This window comes from Gadus macrocephalus, chromosome 14 (assembly GCF_031168955.1).
Source record: "Gadus macrocephalus chromosome 14, ASM3116895v1".
Taxonomy (NCBI): Eukaryota; Metazoa; Chordata; class Actinopteri; order Gadiformes; family Gadidae; genus Gadus; species Gadus macrocephalus.
The window spans coordinates 14,815,050-14,836,760 of NC_082395.1; the positions used below are offsets into that span (position 1 = coordinate 14,815,050).

A 21,711-nucleotide genomic window follows, 5' to 3' on the forward strand; every position below is an offset into this window, starting at 1 on the left:
AAACAAGACAACACTGACCTGAGCATGGTAATCTTTATCTGAATAGTAATCTACGCTCAATTATACAGGGACACTGCATGATGAATTCCTTCACATATTACTTGGCTATATGAACAACGTTGAATTACCTATGAGCAAATGTGCAAGGTCAAACCTGGAACATATTTTAGCTTACCTATTCATTTATTTTCTCTCCATATTGAGAGCTAAACCTGATAACGGTATAATTTATAAACACTGCTTTTCACCCTGTTTGTTGGAAATGTTATTTAGCTTGTAAATAATCCTCTGGCTATGGGTAAAAGACAGAGCGATTCCCGCCATTTCTATTTACACATCTTTTCAATGTCAAATAGCATCCAACAGCCTCCCTTATCCTTGCACAATGGCCTTTCTCTATATTAATGAGTGTCAGAGGGGATCGATAGAACGACAGGGAAACAGATCGCTTCAGGGATATGTGGTGGGGCAATAAGGTGGAGGAAGCTCTTCAACGAATGGGGGAGGGGTCAGAGTGATGCAAATTCTGGCAGACCAAGCGACCCACTTGTAAAGCCTGATGCCCTTCCCTCATCATGCTGATGAGGGAGGGTACAGGCATTAAAATAACTGCAACACATTTGTAATCACAAAGTACTGATCTGTTAATAGTGATATACTGATCTGAACCTCATTGTATCCTCAAGGCCCGCCCCATTGCAACAAAGTCAACAATACCTTCTCATTACCAAATGAGAATGTGCTGAGCGTAAACAAGTCTATTAGAGCTGAGGCCATTAGCATAGAATGCTTGTATTTTACCCTTCTTTGCATCTGAACGATTAAGTTATGAGAGGTTTGACCATCAACCTCTCATTATGGATGATGCCGTGGAAAAAGCAATCCGAGCAAAGGACTCTAAAGCCTGTGTAGACGGAAAGACTGATTTCTGTCTGTACTGTCCATCAGTGTCAGCCAAAGCACCATCTTACCACTTAGTGGCATTACTGGTCATCATATAGTGCTAAGAGCTGCATTTAGGTGCGGTCTGACGCAGAGCAGATCACACTCACATTTAGACCGGATTGAAGTATAATCATAGAGGAATTGAAACGCTGCAGGGATGTAGAAGTGTCAAAGCACTTTTTTATTTTATGTGAGCGATGATAATGCTGTCAACCCCGAGTCCTGCTGTTAACCCCTGACCCCATGTCTTTCATTGATTATGTATGACTTTCTTCTTCTTCTTTTGTGCTTCAGTGCAACTACGATGGTTAGCATCAGCGGAATCAGACCTGGCCCAGTTTGTGTCACTTAGACAAAGGAAAACTTGATGCGTAGCAGCGCCTCGGTTTTGCCGGAAATATACTATCTGGCTCCCAACCCCCTGGGAGGCTGGGACGGCTGAAGAGGAATGCACACAAAACAGTAACACCCACTGGCTCACAACACTATTATGACTCCTGCCATCAAGAAAATTGCTAAAAAAAAAAAGAAAACACTGGCTGGTACTATCAGCATCAGGGGTTGACACTTAGGTTTCAAAAGCACTTGCCCATTGGGCAAGTGCAGGCCATGTTCAACTTGCCCGAATGTGATATTCACTTGCCCAAATAAAAATCAGAATCGTGAACGGGCCTCTTTTTGCCAGGCCCCCGGCCTGGTTTTGGGGGGCTCAAAAAACTCATCCTAGCTCAGACTGAAGCTGAATGTTAGCTTCCACACATGTTGTGTTTAAAAAATAACAAACTTTTCTTTGATTACTTATTTATCGAACGGTCACATCGTCCCATGAAGTGATTTCAGTCCACTGTTGCAACCTATTAAAGCTCTCGCCCAGTTATATGTAGACCTGCATGATTTTATGCAAATGTACATAACTAAATGTCCAAGGTAGTATCAAAGATGTCTTTTTTAACTTTCACGTTTCTTGTAGCTCTAACTGTATAATCACAATCGCGTTTCTAGAAGTGTTAAAAAAAAAAAAAAAGCATTAACATCCACCCAAAATCCACTTGCCCGTTCGGGCAACCAGATATCAATCTCAATTTGCCCGCGTATTACTTTTAGTTGCCCCGGGCAAGCGGGCAACCGTTAGTGTCAACCCCTGAGCATGATTCAGCTTTCAACAGGAGCCTTGAACGTATATGTTTATATAAAGCAGTTGTCTATTCCCACAACAACATTTGCTGTGAATAGTGGACCTTTCAAAACAATAGAAATATGAAAAAGTTGCGGAAAAACGGCTAAACATAACCAACATATTCTAACTGTGCTTGGAATTTAAACTTTTACCGGGTTTTACAGGTGCATCTTGAGGGATGAATATAATCTTGAGTAGAAATGTTAGCCCATGGAATGAAAAAGGGGACGAATTTGTAAGGTTCTGAAAAGAAATATAATCTAATGAACCAATATAATAAAGTATTGTTGTTCCACTATTGAAGAATTTTTATATGGATTGAGAAGCTTACAGTGATTAAAAAAAGAATCTATTCCACCTTGAAATGCACCAACTCAATTTTAAGCCAAAAATCCATAGTAAGGATATTTACCTTGAATACCCAACGCATTACCCCAAAATACTGTTTCTTACACATATCACCAATTTGGCAGAAGGATTTTCAATGCAGCACCAATAAGCTCTCCTTTTCCCATCCCAGAGACCGGTTGGGTCTGGGTGGGGTCTGAAGGGGGCCAGCCCTGGGAGCCGAGGGCCGAGCGCTCGATGTGTGGCAGAGCTGTATGCAGACCTGCTCTGGGTCTGCATATGTCTCACAGATGAAACGGTGTGGGAGTTGGCCAAATGCAGGAGCCACGGTGGGGGTGGAGAGAGCAAGAAAGTGAGAAAGAGTGGAATGGGGGGACAGGCAGCCGAGGGAGTCTTTAGGGGCCATGTTGGGGGGGGGGGGGCATGGTGGGGTGAGTGATGGGGGGGAAGCAAGAGCAAAACAGGGAGAGTGCTGTATATTTTATTAATGGTCCCTCGCTTTAGAGAGAAAGAGATCTAATGCGGCCGTCAAGGTTGTGGCGCGTGCGTAATGAGCAAAGACAGATTCCCATATTTCATGTTCCAGTCTCCTTTACTCTACACATCCTCTGCTAGGCAGGCTTCTTCCCTATAGGAACAGGAAGATAACTCCCTGCAGGGCAGACGTAGGTTAGCGCAGGTTGTGTGGACTAGCCGCGGTGAACAAAGGGACAGAGGACATGACAAGAGGTACTAGTTGCATTTAGAATCAAAACAATATATCTAGAATCTACAACCATGAGGTCTGGTCAGAGAGTGAGGCTTCCAGTAAATATGGTTAAAAAACTAAAAAGGGTCAGATTATTTTGGCTTCATTTGCAGTGTGAAATGATTAACATGCCACCCTCGAATCAGCCACTAATAAGCAGATGAGTTGGGAAGAATTTGTTGCTAAAAAATAAACAGGGTGTGAATATAATTTAAGTGCGTCACTGCCCACATGCACATGTAAGGTTTGCTTTCTTCTGCTACCATATATGCAATGTTCCACGTCCGGCATACCACATGTCAGTGGGGGAAGAATAGTAATAATAGTGTGAAATAAACACCCCAATATACCTCCGGGCATCACAGACGAAAGCAATGAGGCATGGCAGGAAAAAAACCTATGGAGGCAAATAAAAAGTACCCAACTTACATGGTGAGCTCTTCATTAAAAAAAATTGAAAAAGTGACAAAAGGGAATACAAAGGCAACAAAAGCCACAAAAGACTACCTCCCTAGCAGATGAGGCGGGCCAAATCACCATATCACCGTGGCCAATCTGATACAATTACACTGAGCGAGGTGTTTGGGTAGTAGCGGTGATGGGGAAGGAGGGTCGACAGAGAATGATGAATTCAACATCAGAGGGAGTCGTGATAAATAGTACGCAGGGACGCTCCCCGCCAAAGCAGGGGGGAGGGCGGGCTTGGTTATTGATTGCTCTGCCTGTGCTCCAGTTATGGGGAGGACAGAGAGGAGGAGGGGAGACAAGGGGATGTATGAAGGGAGGGCTGATGAAGAATAGATGTGAGGTTTGCCCGTAAGGCAGCAGTTGGTTAGAACCGTGCGCCCCATGAGAGCACACCAACAGGCCTCTTATTGCACATTGGTCATCACCACACCACCGCCGCCACGACAAAGACCATTACTGTATGAATGCCGTCATTACTGCTGCTGCGCTTCTCCACTGCCCATCCCCTTGATACTAAGAACACACACACCTGGCGCAACAATGCTTCTGGGGCTGATTGAAATTCCGCAATGGGAGGGGGCTTGACGCCACAGGCCCAGACATTGATCGGGCAGAGGGATGGGGCCACCAGGGGGGTGGTCCGCTGGGGCCCCATAAAAAGGAGATGCTAAATCACTTAACAACCGCTAAATTAGTTGCCTGGGAACATGGCGGGATGTGGAGGAATCCAAGGAAAGGGCACACAAGCGGCAGGATCGGCAGCTCCCCGTCGTAGTTTTAATCGCATCACCTGCAGCTATATGGAGGAAGACAGAGGATACCTCCGCCCTGCCCTCCTCTTGAGCTCGTTCTGCGGTGAACACAAAACGTTGCAGAGAGGGAATACCTCCTTGGACTCCCAATTGTATTATGCGCGAGTTTTAAATCGAATACGAGAGATACAAGCCCGAAGCAGAAATGGCATTAGTCTACGTCACCTCTGTCCTTAGGAGATGACTGTGCCACTCTCTCCCAAAAATATCTGAAAAATCTATTCACACGTGATATGCAGGGTATGCAGCAGCCTGGGCATCTTTTTTCCCATTAGAGAAGAAGGGGGTTTACTGCAGATTCATAATTTTCTATTTCTTTTTGATATGCTGGTTGATCCCAGGTAGGATCGACATTTCGGATGAATATACCAGTAGAATAGCCACCGTTGAGATCGGGCTACTGGAATTAATCTGTGAAAATCGGCAATGCCAACCTGATTACTTCTTGTTTAATCTGTGCGTGAACCGAATTTCAATTATACTAAGCTCAGAATTTGGACCAGAAAGCCACTGATCCGTTAACCCAAAATGAAGGTGGGATAAAGGCAAAATGCAATTTCCATTCCTAGCATTTCAGTTCCACTCATTAATGCATAACTTAAAGAAATTTAAGGTTGGATTTTAAAAGGACTGCAGCTGTAAAGGCCAATGAAGACACAAATGTTGGTAAGTCAAGTCTGCATACCACAAAGACAAATGAGGATGTCACAACCAGGTATGCCAAGTAAACGCCACGTTATTAGGAATGCTTGCAGAATGCTCCATAATGCACATACAGTGCGCAATATTCCTCTGTGGTATGACAATGAATCTTTAAGTATTTTTAAAGACATTAAATCATTCTCTATCTTTGGACCATATTGTCAGTAGATCAAACAAGATTAGCAGAATGAACCGTTTTGAATGTAATGCTTCCAAAATCAATTAGGTCCTATCCAAAAGCAATGCAAAAGAAAACAAAAGATAATAAACAATTGACTTGAATATGCCTTCCTCCAAACTTCTTTAGAGCCAAGGAGAATAGTGCGTCTTTGATCCACACCGCAGCTTGGTCAATCAGGAACACAATGAGCATCCTGCACACTCGTGTGCGGGTAAATTGTACTTCCTGTCTGTATTGTTGCCGGCGCTGGGCTCATTCACAGAGGCTAAAGCTGGAGGGCAGGTTCAGGCTCTATTTACTCAGTAGGAAGAGCCACGTGGCCAAGGCTCCCGATGACTTCCTGGATTTCACCCGATTGTTTCCCCCAGGAAACCTTATCAACAATAATAGAAAATGGTTGCCGCTTTGACAAAAACAACAAGTGCCCTTTAATGTAGCAAAGTCAAGTCAAATGAAAAACTGCATCTCCTCTAATGGAAGGAGAATGGATTGTTGTGGGGGGGGGGAAATTAAGCTATAATGAAAGCTCATTTGCAGGCCCATACATCATGTTGCACCGACACAGGGTAAACACCCGGAGCTCTCCTTCCAAGAGCTACCCGTCATAAACAATGAGCCGAGTTCAGGGCTTCCACGCTCTCAAACTATATTAGAAAGCTACGCTGGGGAACTACCGAAAACCAGGCTGGTAAGAATGCATGCTCAACCTCTGACTTGCAAGGAATGTCCAGCCAGCACACTGCCACCTCCGAAGAGCGGGGAGTGGCTACCCCAGCCCGTCTTCACTCTGAAGTCTGTGCGGTAGATGGTGGGGGAGGGGGCGCTGGTGGGCTGGTTATACCACTGGCTAGCTGATGCAAGGCTAGCCAATTCCTCTCTCATTAGAAACGAAAATTATAAGGATGTAACTCGCATGGGGGGGGGGGGGGGAATGGCCTCGTCGGGGGCATGGTGTTGCTGGGCATCCAAGGCAGAGACCAGCAGGGAGCACTTGAACCCCTGACCCCCACGGAGTGGTCGTTTGGGGCCGACAGGGGTGCGTGACACGGCTCTGGCCCAGAGACACCACCCCACCAGGCTGGGAATGCAGTGGCACCGTGGGGGGATAGAAGGGGAGGACAAAGAGGAGCCGGGGAAGAAAGGAGGCTCCATTTATCCAATGCCCACGGGGAGCTTCATCATTAGGTCCACAGTCACACAGTCACTCACAGAAAGTCTCTCACAAGCCAGTGGCAGCTAATAAAGCCCACTTCCAACGGCTTTTTCGGACGGTGTGCAAGCATAGGACATGGATGGGGAGTAAAAGAAGATAAAGGAGTTGCTTTACCTGAAGGACAAGTCACATTTTCAAATATGCTAAATGTGTAGAAATGCCCAACAAAAAGCCGTTTTCATGGCTGCTTAATTAGATTAATTAGAACACACTTCCTCCACTTCATGTACACCTTACACAGCATATGGCACAAACATGACTGGAGGACATATTTGAGAGGTGCGTGTGCGTGCGTGCGTTTGTGTCTTCTGTTCATTTTCAACAGTGCCGTCATCTATTTTATTATGCAGGCTAAGAATGTCTGTAAGTACAATGTTTGGCGCGATTTCCTTAATGCAAGCCTTTGTCAGATCAAATTGTTCTATTATTACAGAATACAGATAGATAGACCAATAACAATACTGGTATCAGATATCACACGACACTTCTGCCAAAAGAAAAATTAGATACCCATAGCTGTATCAAACCAGTTTCTAATACATCTTTGTAAAGCAAGTTTTCCAATTTCTTAAAATCTTTGCAATAAACTGTACATTAACAGAAAATACCATAATCCTTCATCCGTATGCAACACTAGGTTGAAATTTACAAATGTGGTCTGAAAAGGACATTCATTGAAATTATCTTAAGTATACCTTTATCCTTCGTACTTTCTTGATGGTATACCTCTTAATAGTTGGCTTAATAGTTGCTTGGTAACAATTGGCTTTACATCCAAGTCACAGGATGTGATGCAGGGGCAACGGGAGTCACGCTGGGATGGGACCAAGGCGATGGAACTCAGGTAATCAGGAGTGCAGGTGCATCTGCTTTCCATCACTAGTGAGGGCCAAGCTCAAGGAAAGGTCTCCGCACCCTGGGTGATGAGGGCTGCCACTTCCCCTGCTTTTCCTTCTGGTGCCTATCCTCATTTTATTTTATTGTTATTTTTAATTATCATTATTATTTTTATTATTTTTATCTTATTGTACAGCACTTTGGTCAGTGTATGCTGTGTGTAAATGTGCTCTATAAATAAAACGTACTTACTTACTTACTATTTTCCTCGCTCCATAGAGCAGGGCCGGAAAAAGCACAGCTCTAACACACCACCACTATCACATCTGCCCGTTTAGCGATTCTCACCCCGTCCTATTTTTCCAATGGATAACATAGTGGGGGCAAAGCCAAAAGGGAAATAGATTCTTTGAACAATTGAAATCTCAATTTGCAATGGGTGTGTCTTTATGCAGACAAAGCAAAAGCAGGATATCTTCTTAATTCTCTGTTATTATTTCAGCCGATTTGATATGACCGATAATTATTCGTCAGTAACCCACTACTGTATAGAAACTTTTTTTCAATTGATGCTATCAAACAACACAGCAGTTGTATGCACCATATTCAACTGCAGAGATCCTGGGTAAGCAAACCGTCTGGGCAAGGCAACTTTATTTATGTAGCCCTTTTCATACACAGGGCAGACTCAAAGTTAACAATGTCATGCATTACCAAAAAATAATAGATAAGTAAAAGAAAACATATGCAAAAAATGAGTAAAATAGATCAGTATTTTAGAAAGTGCAGATCAACAGTCTCTCTGGTACCACGTCGGGACTCCAACCCGACCTAAACGAACTTGGTCCTTTCTGTGGGACTCCAACCCGGATTCTAGGACTCTAACCCAGACAGAACTCGCCTCAAACCCTTCAAAGTTACCCACGTCAGGACCCAAAGGAACTTGGTCCTTTCTCTGGGACGCTAACCCAGATTCTAGGACTCTAACCCAGACAGAACTCGGGTCTCAAACCCTTCAAAGTTACCCAAGTCAGGACCTAAAAGGAACTTGGTCCTTTCTCTGGGACTCCAACCCGATCTAAAGGAACATGGTCCTTTGGGTCTCAAATCCTTATCCTTTCTCTCTAGTATCAGATCATGTATCATTCTGGTAAAAATAGAAAATAAGGGCAAAGTTAAAAAGGCATTTTAGCAATAAAATAGAAAATAAAGGCAAGGTTAAAAAAGCATTATAGAAAGTGCAATGTATTTAAGATTTAGCAGAAGGCTAAAGCAAACAAAAAAAGTGAAAGGAAATTATATTACATCACAGCAGCGCCTTAACAACTCCTACAACTCGTTTCACCATTTTGGCTGTGTCTCTTAACCTCCTTTGCTGCTTTAAACAAGCTCAAGGGTTTCGGAAAATGATTCAGCAAATGGAGTAAAAAGTCAGGGGAAGCCATGAGAGAATTCCAAGGAGCATGGGTACGGACAGAAAAAAGAAATTTAGAAGGACTTAGTTAAACAAGTAACGAAACAACGATTTACCGAAATAGTCCAAAACGCTTACGAATTTTTTTTACTTAAAAGTTTAACAAACCTTCAAAGTACATATTTTACAGATTTCTTACAGACTGCAGTTTTATTAACCTTAAAGCATAACTGGCACTGCTAGTTGTACTAGGGGATATGTTTAATAGACTAAGCTTTAAGGAGATGCTGGAAAACAAACCTCCCATGCCTGTGCTATCTACACAAAATATTTGTATTAGGAAAATAATGAATGATGTTTCCATCAGAGGCTCTTTTTAAATATTTTTTCATATAAATCACAGCTTTGATATATATTTGCTAGATGTTTACAAGCATCCACAGCACACGGTGTTCCCTCACAGTAGATACAATCAAACTGTCCCAATTTGTTAACATTGCAACACGGAAAACAGGGGTTATTCCTCTTAGATTGGATTTATTTGTCATTGCACAGGAATACAACAAAATTAAATAGTAAATAAAAAAATATATATTCTCATCATCTCATTCACTCAGTACATTCATGTTGTCATACAGTGACTATACCGTCAACTCAGTGCCATTGTATGCCTTAAAACAGTAGTGCAAAATATACAAAGTGCAGAGCATTGCATTAGGTGTGGATGTCACTGATTAATGCTGTCAGAACTAGTGGGTTTGTTTTCAGGTCAGAGTTGAGTATGGTGATAGCTTTGGGATAGAAACTGCTCATGAATCTTGTGGTGCGTGTTCTGATGGACCTCAATGGGTGACTCACGCCTGTGCAACTACCTAAACATACACACACACACACACACACAGATCCCCGCATAATCTGCTAAATCCACAGGGCAGGCGAGAAGATGATGGTAGGCAGCACATTTAAGCGCCGTTCGCACAATCTGCTCTCTGCAATTAATCGACCATACATCCTTCAAGAACATGAGTGGACCCAACACCCTTTGATGGACTGGAGAGTTTGTTTGCCTGTACCATTTGCATAAGTGCTAGATACATACTAGGGCTGTACGGTATGGACTAAAATGTATATCACCGTATGATTTGAGGCATAGACGGTAACGGTATTATATCACAGTATGTTCATTTTAACTTCTAATTTCGATATAAATGCTTCTGAAGGGGTAAAATACTGGTTAGGCAGCAAAACTGCATAGAATAATGCAAAATCTTTTCTCAAGTTACTTTCATCTTTGAAAAGCAAATGTTTACTAGTATGGATTTCTTTCTCTACTTGCTCACAGACCTTGCCGTATAGTTTTGGCATCTCAATTTGGATGAAGTGTGTGTGGGCAGGTAACGTGTACCTGGGATCGAGTGTTTTGACCACCTCTTTAAAGCCCTATCGACATTTTGAAAGGGAACCGTGTCCTTACAGAGGTAAACAGAGACCGCTTTTGTGATCTCGTTCCACCGCTAGCTTTTTTTGTCGTAAGGACTGGCTTTGGAAAATGCCTGCGGAAGCGATTTCTGAGATGTAGAGACAGCTTCACGCTACCAGCGTCTGTCTCGTAAGGTGTGGAATGAGAGCTTGTGAAGGGACCATTACAAAAGCATACTGCCTGAGAAGGCAGTATTGCATTCAAAACCTGTCCCTGGGAAAAGTAACATTGCGCCGAATTGAAGAAGGAACTACGTTTCATTACCATATGTTCAGTTGTTACGCAGAACTTTAATTTTTACATGAAGAAGTAGTTACGTAACTGTATTTACTCGTTACTTACTTTGTAACGCGTCAAAATCCATTACGTAGCGCCAATTCATACCGGTGTACTTTCTATGCCGTTTATACCGTACACCCCTAATACATGACACATACTTTACACCATCCTAGAATCAGCTAACGAACCGAGGATCTGAGTTAACCAAGAACAGTACAGATAGAAAGTTTAATTATTAAAAGACAATGTAGATAGAGGCAGAATATCATCAAGTCATGACCACAGTTAATCTCAGCAATCCTATGTTACAGCAGGACTTCTGACGGGAAACAGCACAGAGCCTGGGCCGGAAAACAAAAACTGCAAGGGGCAGAGTCTCGCTTTGCTGCAATACCAAGATAATTACAGCACTGATTGGTCGAAACAAAGATCAATCTAGAGAAAACACACCCACAATACAATCAAAGTTTCGGAGTATCAATCTCAATGAAATATGTAGATTTGTATTATGTAAAGATTTCCTAATAATTATTTTAAGTGTGCAATGCAGTCTTGTTTTCAATAGCCCATGTTCAATAGACCATCATACAGCTTGAATGTGACATTATCCTGTGCAGCTCCCACCATTGGCGTAAGAAACTAAGCAGCTAGACGTGAAACCACAATATGTAGACTAAATGCACCACAATAAATGGATTATGTTGAGTTTCAAGGTTTTTATACAATCTCAAAATAATAGGCCTATGTGTATATATATAATTTATTTATTTATTTCAATTATTTCAATTATTTTGGAATAACAAAGTACTAAACTCTCGTAGGGAAAGAAAACATCCTTCCATCAAGTACAAAGGTACATAAAGTTAAATAATGCATCGGAAATACTGTTCAAAACAATTGTCGTGCCATAAAGCTTTTTGAATGGAAGTGGAACGGCGGCGTCATGTATATACTATTGTGAACGGAAACCCTCACCTAAGACCCCCCTCGTTCGTTCAAAACAACCCCACAGAAGAACATTTGAGGATTCTGAGTTCAAAGTTAGAAAACAGCAAGGGCTCTCAAATAACACTGAATGACTTTTTTCTTCGTGGAGACCATATCTATAACTGAAAAGAGGGAATTCAGACCAAGCAGCGGAAAACCAAATTACTATGTGGACATTTGCTTGTAGGAACAGCAGACATGCCTAGAGTTTAGAGATGCAGGGACAAAAATATCTACACAGTGAATACACTCAAATGGTACAAATCTTAAGTAATTATGTTTACCTATATAATAAAAATAAAGTTTTAGGGCTTATTCACACCAGGAAAGGCCATTACTTCTCTCTCTTTGGTCCGGACCAAAACAACGTTTATTTTTTGGTTTGGTGCGGTTCCTTTTCACATTGCAATTTGTGCAAAGTCCCAGAATTTGACAACAAACCCACATGTGTGCAAAGATCGTTCAACCATTAGACAAAAAATTCTGGGGCGGGGTACAGCATTAAATAAAAAAAAAAGGGAGGGGGAACCGCCGTTGGAAGTAATCAGTCATGGATATCCAGCGTGATATACATTGATCTGGGGACCGTCAAACTCCTTCTCCCTCATTTTGATGTGGAATGTAAAATGAATCGCCATTTTTATGTGTGCTTTCCGCAGTCGGTTGAAAATGAGTCGTGGCTCAACATAGAGGAGACGGAATGTCTACTGGATATCGGACCCATTCTGCCTTGTAGCAACTTCCATTTCAGAACTATTCCCAATGACAAGGATTTAAAAGAGTAACATTTTCCATTGTTGATTCCTATAAGAGGGGTAGAACAATATACATTACAGAGCCAAGCCTCCAGCCAAGATAGAAGATGGGGCACATCTTTGTTTTGTGAATGCCAAACCACATTGGTGCAAGCAAACATAAGCACCAGAGTTCAGCCTGACCTTCAACATCCAACAGGCATGCAACAGCAGATGTGATGCAATTTATTTACGAGGGTATTGATCTGCCTTGCCTCTCACCAATTACAAGAGATAAACTGCTGTTGTCAATTATACCAGCCACAATGCTGAAACCCAACATACTGAAAGGCTTAGCACAATTACAAAAAAATGCAAAAAAAGTAATTATCAGCATTGTATCAGCATCTGTTGCCCTTCTATGTTAGCTCCTGCTCTACAAACGAGACAGTGGGGAGCCATACACTAACTTCACGTACAAGACCATAGGACACAAGCAGCATCTCCTAATTGAGCGTATTTCATTAGCGAAGCAGATAAATCCAAACACTTTGCTAACTGCGCAAATTAGGCATATCGCAGAGGAGAAATGTTATTAGGATGATACGAGCAATTTCAGCCTATACATACGCATGTTATCAGTAAAGGAATGCCTGTTTCATACACGCAAGAGTCAATTTGAGAGTCTGCATGATGTCTAAAAGTCACGACTGAAAAAAACAGCAAACTAAAAGTCTTAAAGTCAGCCTTTTCACACAAGGTGATTTATCTGACTACATTCTTAAAATTTTTGTTTTCTTTGAAGGTTCTATATTTTTCACACACACACACACACACACACACACACACACACACACACACACACACACACACACACACACACACACACACACACACACACACACACACACACACACACACACACACACACACACACACACACACACACCTTCTAAAAGTCGCATCAACAGCAACAAAACTCTGGAATTTGAGTCTTTAGAAAAATGGAAAAAGGATCCTGAGCGCAGAATTGAAAAACATTGTTTGTTGTTTCTTTAGCTGTGTTGCAGACAAGGTGGTCTGGATGGATAAGGCCCAGGAGAGGGGTCTGTGGGAGCAGGAAGGTCTCCCAAATGTTTACACATTTCCGAGAGTTATTTGCATTGTGCACAGGGAGATAATCAGCACACAATCATCAATTACACAGATAAAACCGGGGCCTGATGGGTTTTACACTTCTCGGGTAGAGTTGTTTATAAAGCCACACTTATTTCCCCTAAGAAAATGAGTCAATTTAACCCAAAAGAAACTTGTAACGTTTTTAAAAGAACAGTGTACAAATTGAACAGCAGAAGCCCATCAGGGGCTGATTCCTACATGTGGCTATAGCTTTGATCATAGTCTCAATGTAAAACAAACAAAAAAAAACATCAGATATAAGTCTATCCAGCCAGCCCCCTAGATAGACAAAATTAGGAACAAAGTACACACTCAGATTGAAGCTCTTTTTGACTGCAATTTAGCGATCTTTGATGAAAGAACCCCCTGACTGTGGATCGCTCTGCATAATGACACTAGGCCTCACAAGAAATGTGTTTTGAATAAACAGATATTCTCAGGGAAGGGGGGACCCCACAATTAGAAATTCGAGAATGCGTGTGGGTCCCGGCCCAATACTCTGGAATCAATCAGGGCTCCCAAAGGAACTCGTGGGTCCCCTTAATCTCCTGGCTTTATTACTTTCCAGTCATCCCCTTTCACCCTACCCCCATCTTACTCTTTTGTACTGATATCCAGCAATGCCAAGGAGGGGCTCTCGCTCTCTCGCTTCCCCTACGCTTGCACCACTGCAGAGGGCTTTTCATGCAGTAGAGGGTCTTTCATCAGTCTACACACGCAAGCGGGCACAAGCTAACAGAGGCCCATCACTCAAAAGGCCTAGGTTCTACATTATAGTCCCATTACTACACAACTATTATCACGCTAGAGACAAATTTAATTCATTTTTGGACACATACAGGGCTAAAGTTTTGCATAACATCATTACCGTTAACAAACGGTTCATTATCATTCTCCATTTTTAAGCTTTGAGTTCCTTACAAAGCACATATTTGTTCATGCATGTACCAGGCAAATATTGATGTCTGTACTACCAATGGTTGCTAGGTATGCAGTAGAACAGAAATAGCAAAGAAGATTGGAAGTCAAATACGTGGCCCACGCAAAAAATAAACGAATATAGCAACATATAAAACATACAGAACCTCCAATATAATTAATATTGAAATAGCTGCTCTAGCCTCAAACCATTTGGCACCCACACATTTATTGGGTGCCGTTTATTCATCAGCTAAACAAGTATTGACGCCCAGGTAATGAGATGTCCACTGGACTGATGATGCTTGCATAATACTTGACACTAAGCACTAATGACTCTTCAGATAGTCTTCTCCACACATCCAAGTTCATACCTTATTTCTTTACCGTATTAAATGGCTACAATGGTTTCGAACTTGTCTGACTGAAATTTGTCATTAATCGTTCGACACTTTCTTACAAAACCATGGGTAGAAATGGGAGTGCAACTGCATTTTGGATAGAGCAGTCAGCGGAGTAGCCTACTACATATGCAGACAAAAGGTGTCGATAGGCAAAATGTGTTGCTCGATTGGAAAATATATTTGACTTTCAGGTCTAATACAATCACACCAGTAGACCAATTTAAAACGTGTAAGATAAGAAGAAAAAAAACGCAATTATGTGATTTGATAAAGAGTAGCCTTATTCAATTTATGTCATTCGTCCATCATATTGTTTAATGGACTAGCTGCAGAATGGGGTACATGTTGCATTCTTACAGGAATGCTGCACACGGTATGGATTAAAGTGCTTACCTTTGTCGACATGCTTCGCCGCGGCAGACGCGGTGTAGAGAAAGGTGAGGAAGAGGAGAGAGAGGAGCGACCGTGCTCCCCGCTCGGCCATCACTTTTCAAAAATAAATATTTGCAGGCTTCAGGAACCCCGGAGCTATCCCGTTGTAAATCCTCGGCCGCCGCCTGTTATACACTCCCAAGACGAAAAGTTCAAAATCGCACCTAGGAAATGTAAAGAAACATCCGGAACCAGCTACTTTGAAAAGTGGCCGGGTGAAACATGTAGCTGGCTCACAGCTCGAAGTAAGGATAGAGAGAGACTGCAGGTTAGAATGTTTTCTCAACTTGGTCGAGGCTGGGGTCGAAGAAAAAAATGAAATCAATCCATTGCCACGGAGGCACGAGACGGGGAAAACAGATACGAATACGGACTACTGCACGGATTCTATATCCAGGTATCCCTCGAGTGTGATAAAAGCAAGAATACGAACAGTTAAAAATTTATCCGTATCACAATACGGCTAACCGGAGAGAAAAAACCCACCGCAGCTACCGCTTGGGAACAGGACGCAAAAGCAGCGCGTGGAAGGGCTGGATTTCTTCACGGCTCCCCGGAAAACAGGGCGTGGAGTCACACGGGAAGTTTGGATCGTGGCCGACTCCGTAGGAGAAACCTAAAGTATGGCACGGATGGCCCATCTATACGTGGGCATTCACATCGGACCGTTCGATCGTTTCTAATTCCTTTAAAGAGATGTATTACAGCACATGGTTGTTATCTATGGAATAGCCCGTTAGGAAATTCAGGAGCACAGCAGGTCGTTCCAGACTGTTGTGTTAAGACAATTAAGAGACATTCAATAAAATAGGAAAACAAATTCTTTACTGTAGGCTATAATTGGTTTCAATGAAAACTTTAGATTTCTAGGGCAAATTCATTAACACCTGTAACTCATGATGACAACAACACATGGCTCAAAATCAAAAGACAGGGATCACTTCTCCCATTTCCAGATCTAGGTTCATACAATGGTATGGGGGAGTATCAATGACATGCATTCATCTTTTTGATAATGTTTATGTTGTCTTAAGATGAAAGGGTAGCCTATATATTGTTAATCTTCGTTAACTAACGAGAAAGGTAATACAATTAGGCAAACTGTTGGTATGCCAATGGATGGCTTTTCCAAGTAAATGAGACTATTCACTTAGGAGGAGCTCCACCCGCTGGTTCGAGTGCTCCATAACATACTACTCTGTCTGTTCTGCCACATGGACAAACATGACAAATCACCGCGCTACAAGGCTGAACTGCGGTTGACCCTCTGTTAACATAACGGGGAAATAAAATGTTGCAACTTTTCATGTTGAATATGCTGTACTTAGTGTGGTATGCTGTATTTAGTGTGGCAGGATCTATTTCAGGTGATCGATCTCAGTTCAGATCAGACCAATAGGGTTTTGTTCAGGGGCGTTGCTATACCTAGAGTTTTACTGGGGCACAGGCCCCCAACTGCCAAATTTTTTTTTTTTACGTGTGCACAATATGAAATAGATGGATACAGAAGGGTATGTACGAGCTTCAAAATTGTTGTCACTGTCATACTGTAGGCTATATTAAAGCACTGGTAAAGGTAAAGACGCAAAGATGGATTCATGAGTACCGTACAATTATATTTATTTCAACACATACACATCTCAAAGATTTACAAATAAGGTAACTGACAAATAAACAAAAAGTCTCTTTATATTTATTTAGAAGCTGTGTGGAAACAGCATAATTTTGCCAGAACGACATGTACTAAAAAGGCAAGAAACAAGGTTTAAAACTAATAGAATTTCTGACTTAAGGTGAGGTGGCTCATTGCCACCAATCAACCTGGAAAATGTTATAGAACCATCAAAGCTCTTAAATTAAACTAAATAAGGCCATACACTACTGCATAGAGCCTTTTTAAATAATTATTTTTTCACTATTAAGCTGTATCGCCGCGCCTTCATGGTGGCAAAGCGGTCAATAACGTGGCTTTGACTCACTTTGCATAGTTGCTCCTTTTCAATGGACAAAAGAGAAAGTTGGTGAAGCCTTCCTTGCCCCATGGTTGACCTAAGCCAGGTGTGGAGCCTTCTCGACACACTGAAAGATCGCTCACAACTACAACTGTTTACAGGAATTGTGAGTGCAATGATCTGAATTATCTGTGTCAATGTTGGGATCATTGTTGGATCCAGTATGTTAAAAACACCCTGTATATCCATAATTTCCTTTTTTGTGTTAAGGAAGTTTTTGTCTAAAACTTCCTCAAGTTTTGAAGACAGACAATTTTTCATTCATTATTCATTTTCCGCGTGTGTGCGTGCACGCATGGTGTGTGTGTGTGTGTGTGTGTGTGTGTGTGTGTGCTATAAAACTACAGGCTACAGACGCTCAGTATTGAAAAACTGGTGCTAATTATGTGGGCAACATTCTTTAACAGCAATCAAGTTGTCATTGTTTGTGTCAAACAAGTTGTGAATTTGTTGTAACGTTAAAAAAGGAGATGACTTACTCTGGGCTTTTTCCAGCTCCCGTGGTTTCCAACGAAACATGATCAACAAAAAAACAAGGAATTGAAAGCTACTTACAATATGCCTAGGTTACATTAATTTCCCCTGATGGCAGCAATGTTCCACTTTCAGCTGGAATTCACGGTACATCAAAACCACGTGTCTTCTTTAGATTTCAGTTCCCTTTATTTATTCACACAGTTCAGCAGCGGCATTTATTCAGAATCAGAGCCCAAATTAAAGCTGCATTTAGGGCGACTATCACTACCCAGCAGAAAAATAGATGCACTATAAATGGTTTTGTATAGCAGTCACGAACATGAGCATAGTTGTGGAAATGCTGGTGTTAGAAAACAAAGTTGACGGGAATTAAAGTTCTGCACATCGACTGTACAAATGTAGATTATTCATCACAAGAATTTTAATTCAGAAATCGAATAGGCTAATAAACTCTGAATTGTGAGATAAAATTCAGCATTCTGATAATAAAGTCAGAATACTTGGATAAAATCCGAATTCTGATAATTAAATCCAGCATTAAAGGTTCATTTAAGAAGGTTCTCACCAGTCATTTGTCGCCTGGTCGCAGTGTCAAGTTTTTTTTTTTAAAGTAGTTCACTAGTCGTAGCGTGCAAATAAATTGCAGTGTCAGAATTCTGAGAATTTTGTCAGCATTCAGATTTCCCAGAATTCTCTTACACTGCAAATTAAAGCGCTACTACTAGCAAACTAGTTTCAGCGTGACTGGAGAGAACTTCCTTAAATTAACCTTTAATGCTAGATTTGCATCAACGCTATTGTGTGAATTAGTATGGTTCTCTTTCATGGAAGCCGGAAGTGGGAGATTCCTTATTTTTTTTACCATTATTGTTTTATTAACAAATTTCTCCTACAGGGGATTGATAAAGTTCTATCTAGACTATTGAACAGAAAGAAACACTTGGTCATACTTTACACACTTTCAGAAGAGTCACGTGGACGAATCCGTAAATAACAGATTTTTTTCATTGGTTGTTGCATTAAATCTTACCCAGATACAATAGGGCTATTTTCTGATTGGCTTTTATGTAGCCCCTTTCGTTTTTTGATTGGCTGGTAAGAGGCAGGCTCGACTGAAGACTCCCGAGGCAGCAGGAGATGCACTTGATGAATCCTGCCAATTCCATAGCGAGAGCGGCGCTTCTGCAGATGAATTTAATAATGATCAATGGAATTTTACTGGGGAACTGGAGACTTTTACTGGGGCACGTGCCCCAGTAAAAGGGCTGACGACGCCTCTGGTTTTGTTTGATAACAATATTCAACACTTGTTACAATTGTTGTAATCAAAAATATCTAAAAGTAGTGGAAAACATAATACAATGTAGTCGGGGCGATTGATTTAGCTGGTCGAAATGTGTTAGTGTTTGCTGAATTTAATTTAAACAAAAATACTTGGATATGCCGTTCTACTTTTCTTTGTAGGCTACATTAGGGGGTAATCTCACTGCTAGTGGTCTGGAATATTATATTTTATAATAATAATCATAGAATTATTATTCGAGTGTATTCAAGTGTTTTTGTACAATATTTTGTCTTGCGAAAAACCACCCTACTCCCAATTACTAAAACAATGACGTAGGCCTCCAAAAAGTTGCCTCTTTTCAGAGAGAGAAACAGCTGTGTGTTTGAAATTTATTCAAAGCATTTTATTTCAAAGCATCACAAACCCATCAGAGCCATATAAACATATTTACTCCAGTCTAGTGATGATTTATGTAATACTAAAGCTGAAAATCTGAGATGAGAGAGAGTTCGGCCGACTAACGTCGCGAATTAAGTGATAGAAACCTTGTTTGGCTTCATGCTGTTGAGGAAATTAGATTACTGCAGGGAAAAGGGCCCTGGATTAACATGCACTTGTCGCTGCTGTGGGTATAGCATATACAATCTTTCTAAATCTTCTGAACCCTCTTAAAGCAGGAATCTCACATACGGTTTTGCGTATACAGTATGCTCTCATTCAATTAGAAAGATATGCATTAAGGGTTTCTTCAGAGGAATGGGGAAACTTAGAAATAATCAGTGTTCTTCACGGATGTGACGTTCTTTTCTCTGCTGGAGGGTTAACGGTCTTCTGTGTCTGGGATGGATTTTTGGTGTTGTAAATATAGCGACATTAAAATAAATAAGGCCAAATGTCTTGGGATTACAAAAGCACATAGTGTTTTAACATGATGTGTGTTTGTGTGTGTGTGTGTGTGTGTGTGTGTGTGTGTGTGTGTGTGTGTGTGTGTGTGTGTGTGTGTGTGTGTGTGTGTGTGTGTGTGTGTGTGTGTGTGTGTGTGTGTGTGTGTAAAATCCTGTTATTCCTATAGCCAGATTAAGTGGCGCTGAGATTAGGGCATGCATAAAACCAATAGATGTCGTCTACGGCATTTTGTGAATCTCGGTCAGTAAGCCTTATTGGAAACATATACACTATGATACAAAAGCTGGTAAGGCACACATGCAGTATGATACACAAACTGGTAAGGATTACATGATACACAAGCTAATGACCAACCATTGAATGCAATAAAAGTATTAAAAGTAGATACATTGACTACTACATTTAAATATGATGAGCAGCATAACTGTAAACCTGAAGTTATAAGGTTTGTGCTTGCATGTGCTTGTATACCTGGCACAGACTGCAGCCTATCAATCAGACGGGCTCGAGATGCCCTCCCAGCAGCCATGGCACAGGGAGATACTTCTCAGCGTATCAGTGAGAGGCATGTCTGCATGCACACACCCTGCCATACATGTGCTTACACGGGTACATTTTCAGAGCTGGGACACACTTCACCTAACACATCGTCAGCATTTTCCTCAAATCCCACTCTTCTACTCATACTCCTCCTCCTCGTCCCTGCCTTCTGCTCCTCCTTTGCCCCCACCTCTGCCTCCTTATCCTGCATCCTATCCTCCTCCTCCTCCTATGGCAGGTCACCATTGCTCTAGTAACTTCTGCTGCTGATGCATCGCAGTGCAGAGGCTTTCACAAACTATGCAGCGGGATTGAATTTAAGAGGAGGAAGTAAAAAGACAGAACGGGCAAAGGAAGTCATAGAGGTGTCTCTCTCTCTCTCTCTCTCTCTCTCTCTCTCGCTCTCTCTCTCTCTCTCTCTCTCTCGCCCTTTTTAGTTCCCAAAATCGACAACGCTCCTCTTTGAAAGGTCACCATATGTCAATAGCACAGGTGTTCTTGAAATGTCAACTGTTCTCATTGAAAATAATATAAATTAAACTCATTAAACTCGACAGTGCTTGGTGCTAAAGTACTTAGGCTACTTACTAAAGCACCTTAATATTCTCCTGTTTCATGGGCAGGCATGAGTGGCTCTATTTATTTTCTAATATATTCGATCTGGACATTATTTCAGTCTACATATTTATTGAGGTTGGAAAGTGTGCAATTGAAGGAAAATATATTTTTGAACAGTGAATACTGACACTGGAGAGAGAGAGTTCTCTGCCTAGTTTCCCCTTCTCTCAGATTTGACTCCATATTGTGAGGATCGCAAGCCTCACTAACATCCCAGCAGGAGGGCGGCGCTGGAAGACACAAGACTAACCAACTGAACGATGTAAGCACAGGCTTCAAAACGAGTGCTCAAAGGTATTTTCGTCATTTTTTTCGGATTTTCGGATTTATATCTATTTTTGCCATCCTGCTGCCCTTTGAATTAGCCTCAAAGAGCCCTTTGAGGCTTCCCAAACCGGTGAAAATGGTTGGGGAATAGGTGGTGCGTTTCCACCGCCGGTATGCAAAGGTGCGGCACGGTTCGCGTTTCCACCGCCAAAAGTGGGCGGGGTCCGGACTGAGCCGTGATGAGCCATAATCTCACAGTAGGCCTAGTCCTCCGTTGGGGTACTGAGACGTCTGTATTAAAGGCACCCAGTGCAACTTTCGAGGCTTAAAAATGAACATTCAATTTCT

At 41.7% G+C, this 21,711-nt stretch overlaps 1 protein-coding gene and 1 long non-coding RNA gene across 8 annotated transcripts in view; one reads left to right on the forward strand and one right to left on the reverse strand.

The window, feature by feature from the left end:
• The window catches only part of neo1a (neogenin 1a), a 147,717-nt gene extending 131,622 nt beyond the window's left edge, over window positions 1-16,095 (reverse strand). For 2 of the 7 annotated variants that reach the window (XM_060070653.1, XM_060070650.1), the window contains exon 1: window positions 15,220-16,081. In XM_060070653.1, the coding sequence (XP_059926636.1) occupies window positions 15,220-15,310 (91 nt within the window). In that variant the 5' untranslated portion in view covers window positions 15,311-16,081. Of the gene's footprint in view, window positions 1-15,219 lie in introns of all 7 variants that reach the window. The other 5 variants (XM_060070654.1, XM_060070649.1, XM_060070651.1 and 2 more) reach the window with 5 other exon arrangements.
• LOC132471550 (uncharacterized) overlaps window positions 1-21,711 on the forward strand; it is a 251,268-nt gene that overhangs the window by 89,722 nt on the left and 139,835 nt on the right. The gene's annotated exons all lie outside the window — the stretch shown is intronic.